The sequence below is a fragment of the Notamacropus eugenii genome, chromosome 1, assembly GCF_028372415.1.
Source record: "Notamacropus eugenii isolate mMacEug1 chromosome 1, mMacEug1.pri_v2, whole genome shotgun sequence".
Classification (NCBI taxonomy): Eukaryota; Metazoa; Chordata; class Mammalia; order Diprotodontia; family Macropodidae; genus Notamacropus; species Notamacropus eugenii.
In genome coordinates this window covers 102599314-102605313 of record NC_092872.1, presented here as the reverse complement: position 1 = coordinate 102605313, position 6000 = coordinate 102599314, and the positions used below count along the sequence as shown (strand labels likewise).

The 6000-nt window shown below is 36.6% G+C and overlaps 1 protein-coding gene across 4 annotated transcripts in view; it reads right to left on the bottom strand.

The window, feature by feature from the left end:
* Window positions 1–855: 855 nt before the first annotated feature.
* Window positions 856–6000, bottom strand: part of TJP2 (tight junction protein 2) — a 148795-nt gene continuing 143650 nt past the window's right edge. For all 4 annotated transcript variants that reach the window (XM_072611153.1, XM_072611134.1, XM_072611127.1 and 1 more), the window contains 3 exons: window positions 3995–4324; window positions 3365–3450; window positions 856–1997 (listed from right to left, as the gene is read on the bottom strand). In XM_072611153.1, coding sequence (XP_072467254.1) covers window positions 1832–1997; window positions 3365–3450; window positions 3995–4324 — 582 coding nt within the window. In that variant the 3' untranslated portion in view covers window positions 856–1831. The remainder of the gene's footprint in view (window positions 1998–3364; window positions 3451–3994; window positions 4325–6000) is intronic.

The window sequence follows — 6000 nt, the reverse complement described above, 5'->3', positions numbered from 1 at the left end:
GCTTTCTGCCCCTAGTGCTCCTTTTCAGTCTGCTTTTCATCTCCATGTACTAGAATGCTCCTGTCCAGCTCCCCACTCCAGTGTTGACAGGCCTATTTGTCTTCTTAAGCTGCCTTGGACTGCAAAAATGACTCACTTTTTCTTTGGTATTCTGATTAGAATTCAGTCTGTTCTGTTTTCTAAGTTGTTTTGACAGTAGTATGCTGAGCAAATGAGGCTTCCTCTCACTCCACTACCTTGATTCCACCCCATAATTTCTAATTTGATCAAAACAGAAAAGCAGAATGGTATATAGTCAAAAGAATGACAGACTTAAGAGGCAGGAGATTTGGATTTGGAGCACAGCTCTACTACTTCCTTTTTGATCTTGGGCAAATTTTATCACATCTCTTTGGCACCTAGGTGGGCACAGTGAATACAGCACTGAGTCTGGATTCAGAAAGACGATTCAAATCCAACCTTACTTTGAGTCCTCATTTATAAAATGGGTATAATAATAGCCCAAACCTCATAGATCTGTTGTGAGGATCAAATGAGATAACATTTATAAAGTGCTTGGCACCGTGTCCAGCACATAACAGACACCTGATAAACACTTGTTCCCTTTTTCTTTTTCTTTATCTGTAAGATGGGGAAGGGGATGAAAGCTTTGCTGATATTATTACTAAGGTCTCTTCCAGCTTTAAATGTTAATGACCACTTGAAGTATGATATAATGTACATTAATTCAGCAAATAAGGCAAGACATATCTTCCTCCTTTCCTTCTTTTCTGAATCACATAAGCCATATCAAGTTACTAGCTTTATACTCTGAATATATTTTAACTCTAAAAAATGCAACATCACACGCGGAACCATTGTAATGCACTGCTTTTTATTCAGTTAAAACACATACAGCCCTCATTGTCAACATGTGTGTGTATATATGTACATGTACATATATACATACACAAATATTTATATACATATATTTAACAAAGCACAATGGGAAATGCTTTTCTAGATTACTTATTTGATTCTGTGGAATATAGGGTTAAAAATCATAATGAACTGAATTTCTACATTATCTTTTTGGTCTCCAAGCTTCTCAGTAGTAGAGCCACACTACCAAGGACCCCTTTTATATATAATATACATATTATATACACATACAAGCACATATGCAAAGGACCAGGACTTGTGGAAAATATTACATAGATAAAAACCTTGGCAATGAGATGCCATGCAGGAAAAGCTCTAGCTATGAACAAGTACAAAAATTAGTCAAAATACTCTTTAGTCCATTATGGCTTTGCGTAATTATTGGAGGAAGAAAATTTAAGACATTTCTTGTTAAAGGCACTTTGAAAGTAGTTATAAAATACTTCTTTGAATTAATTAATTCTTTGAATTGAATTAATTCAGTCCAAGTGTTGTTATTCCTTTTCTTACATTTCTGCCTATACTGGTACAATCTCCTAAAGGCAGTTGTGATGAAGAAAAATAGTTAACATTTAATACAAATATTAAAAATATGAAAACAAATGAATACACCTCTCAAATAGCTTTTGGTCCATGTGAAACAGGAAACAGCATTGGGACAGTAGTGTTTCACTGACTGCTGAGCAAACAATAAAACCCCAACCCATTCACAAAAATGATGTGCTCTAGTTCCAGTGTGTGGATTTGTCTCAAACTATAGACCTCCCCTCCACCCCCCCCCCCATTCAAAAAATATATCATTTTAAGCCCCACCAGTTCTTCAAAGTCTCTTTTAACTGAAAAACTGCCATCACTATGATTTGCTGTGCTATTTTGATGTGGGACAGGAACCCTCAGAATGCAGTAAAATCTATAATTCAGTATCCCGGTATCTAGCTGACTGTCCGTAATATCCACGCTTGGAATGTTCTGACAGCTGCTGGCGGTATTCTTCCTCTTCAATGTCACTGCTGTAACTTCCCCTAGAATCTTGGTATAGCCTTGAAGGTGGTTTCTGAGGCTCAGGGGGTCTGGAACTAACAAGTTAAGTATTATCAGTCACATAACCCAAGCATTTCTTCTCCATTTAAATCAAGAGTTCTCAACTATTTGGGGGACTGTTGTTGTTGATATCATGGACCCTTTAGCAGTCTCATGAAGCCTATGGACAATTTCTTCGAATAATATTTATTGTGTATATTCTGAATTAAAGGAGGTGCTAAATTTCAATTAGAGAGTAGTGAAACTAAAGGTAAAATTTTTTCCCCCATCTAATTTCCCCTTAGGGTCTATGGACCCTAGGTCAGAAAGTTTAAATGGTGTTGGTGTTAGTAAAACAAGAAACAGTAAAACCATGTAAGGAGAACCATTTTAAATTCATTTTTGCAAAGGGTAGCAAAAGCTAATATTTTTTTCTGAAAAAATAAGAAATTATTTCTGCTCCCACCTAAGGTTAACATGAGAAAAATTGCTAAATTCACAGTCCTTTGGTGGTAACTAAAGCACTGACTCATACAAGTTTTGCTTTCATCTAGGTGAATTAGGGTTCTGACTTTATTTCCTGTGACAAGTTTGTATGTCATGGAGTGTGCAGACCTGATCCACAGCAGGATGGATGATCTGCCAATTTCAATTACCCATAGCAGCGTGCCGCTTCATTGAGACTGACGATTCAGATGAGTTAGCTATATACATTTCCCCCCTCTATTAGTAAGGAGGAAACTTCCATTTATTTTTATGCAACTGTAAATCTAAACTCTAGCATCGACAGGACCCATTCGTGATCAGGACAGTTTTTCCCCCTTTCTAAGAACTGGGAAACAATCTAGCATAGAGTTGGCTGTGATGTAAAATGTTACTGTAATTCTCAGTACTTAAAAGTATTTGACCAAACACTAGTTGGCTGAGTTTTATAACTCCCTTGAGGCAAACCATTTAGCAAATGAATCTGAATTTTACAGGTGGCAGAAGAGAGCGCTCAAAAGGGTTAAAGATGAAATTACAGAAAAAAACTGAGTAAAACTCAATGTTAGGACCCAGGAGTTCCTTTATGGTGCTACTCCACTGTCATTCCAATATAGTTTCTCTCAAATAATCCAATAGCTCATTTAACATTTCAGTTTTCCTACTGGAAAAGAAATGAATGAATTTTTGGTATATTCACAGAAACATCTGACATCTCCCTCATCCTTAGATTTTTTTTTTTAGTCAATCAGGAAATTAATGAGTTGACTTTGAAAATAAACTCTCTGGACTTTTCTGGTATTCAAAGGCACAGCAGAAACAAGAAACTCTACAAGCTCTAAATCTTTAGGTCAGACAACGTGGCTTCAGAGAAGGACCGACATAAAATCTGTAAACTTTGGCTCTTCATCACAGTCAGACAAGATGAGACGTCCCTTACCTTGTGGCCTGGGATGAGCTGGGGTCTGGTTTTGGTGCTTTGATGGGCACAGCGTAGATGTCAGGATGCTTCTGAGCAATTTCAAGCTGTGACAAAAGATGAGAAGTAACAGAATTGGTCAATGGAACTGAAGGAAACTGAGGCTTTCCTTCCTGCTTCAGTCACCTAGAGCAGCCATACTAGTGGAGAAACTATGACAAGTGACAGGAGGGAGTCCTGCTACTAATTTCTAGGAAAGGAGGTGGGACTATCTCATACTTTTCAGTGGTGAGTTAGTTATATCCAGTGACATATACAAATATGAAAGATACCCATAGGCCCTCATGCTTGTCTGTGACAGACTTAACTGATAATGACAGGTATATCCACTGGGCAAAAGAAGCCCCCAAGTGTTTTTATTTAGCAATAAGAGAATTTTGTTATTTTCGGTAACAAAGTTTTTTGAAGCAGTTCAAATTGCAAACACTCAACAATGTAAACTTACTTATCTTCAGAGAAAACAATTTTCACCCCAGCTCCAACATTCAAATGGAAACCTGTATGCTAACAGGTACAATGACTCAACGGTCCTATATTCCACACAATCAATAAAATCGCCCAGGCAGGTTTCATTTTTTAAATCCATTTTACCCTTGCATTCTGTGCTTCTTGGAGTTCTTGTATTCTCTGTATCCTTGCCTTGTGATCCATCTTCTCAAATATTTTAACTTTGCCCAGAACTGACTTTGGAGTATTTTCTGTCTCTTCCCCATTTCCTTCATCCTCCTCATTTTCTTGGGAAGAGAAAGTAGCTGTAGACTTCAATATAGAACGTCCAAAGGCAGGTTTTAGAGGAACAGGTGGAGCATATGTTTTAGTGACTGCCCCAGGAATTTCATTACTGGCGGTAACAGAGTTGTTTGGTTTGTATTCATAGGACTTAGGAATGTCATAGGATTCATCTTTGTTTTGGAATTTGGCCTGCAGATAGCAAAAACATATTTAGCTTGAGCTTTCATCATAGGATCATGCATCTGGAGTTGCAAGAAACCACAGAATTTCTTTAGCTTAAGCCCCCTCATTTTAGATAAGGAAAGTAAGCCCCAGGTAGGTTAAAGGTGATTTGCCTAGAGCCACAGAGATAGTAAGAGTTAAAAGGTAAAATTTAAATCCAGGTCATACGATCACAGATTGAACTGAAAAGGATTTTACAATGCCAGGTAATCCAATATTTTTATTTTACAGAGAAGGCAACAGAGGCTTAGAGAGGTTATGTGATTTGCCAAAGGTACCTGTCTAGTAAGAAGAAGACTCAGGACTTGAACTTAGGTCCACTAACTGCAAATCTTGGTTCTAACATGAGTGATCTTTCCAACAGAACCTGCTGTCCTCCAGATTATTTTTATCTTAAATAAGTGGGATAGTATACTCTTGGTATCCATTTCTGTAGACATCCTGCTATTTTAAATGGTATTCCAAAAGAGGAAGGTAAAAGGGCACTGGTCAGCATATCCTTTTCTTTCTCATGAAGGTAATCCCATGAACATTTTAAGGAAAACCAAGTTGGACCAAATGTCCAAGTCAAGATGCAAACTCTAAGACTAATCCTAAAACTGACAGTAGGATACTAGGGCGCCAGACTACCTGTTTCAGTCAATTTGATTTCAGATCAGCCTATAGGTTTTAATTAATATCATGGCATATGAGTCATTAATGTTCTTGATCAAGGCAAAAATTTTCTTACTTCTTTTCTGTATTCTAAAAATACCAAAGTACTGAGTTGAAGGGGAAAATGAAAATAAGGTGTTTATGAAATAACTTTGATTTGTGTTTGGAGAGGAGTTAGATGATGTGAGCCTGTATTGCCCTGTATTTATCCTGTACCCTTCAATGCTTCACATGTTTGGGTACAGATTTTTGCAATCGTAAAGAATTTTCTGAGAATAGCCAACTCCCAAAATGTGGACAGGGAGTTGTCATTTGCTAGTAAGAAAAATATAGATATTTAGAGATCTTTAATTCCAACCTTCCTATACTTCTAACAATTGTTTAAAAGATTAAAAACCTTGATATTAAAGGCCCAATATTTCCTTTCTTAAAAATGCCTTTCATTCTTACGTTTTTCATTCCTTAATGTTGGGTTCCCTGTGGGTTAAAATAAAAATAATAAAATCTAAGATATATTGTTTTAAGGCCTACATAATGTTATATAAAAATATACACAGTGATATATTTAATGAATTATATATGTGTGTGTACATATGTGTACGTGTGAATATGTATATATACACATATGACAGTCACTTAACTCTGTTTGCCTCAGTGTCCTCCTCTGTCAAATGAACTGGAGAAGGAAATGGCAAACCACTCCAGTATCTTTGCCAAGAAAATCCCAAATAGGGTCACAAAGAGTCAGACAGGACTGAAAAATGACTAAACAATAACAATATATAATAAAACAATCAACTGAAACTTACAATAATATTCTAACTTCTACAAGTATTATTCTATTTTTTAGCTAAAATACAGCTGAGGTGGGATTTGGAACACAGGCCTTCCCAATTCAAAGTCTAGGGCTCAACCCAATATGTTGAACTCAAGTTTTGATCTTAGGGAAAAGCAGGTTTTCATTCTTGAAAGATATATGGCTGAGATTA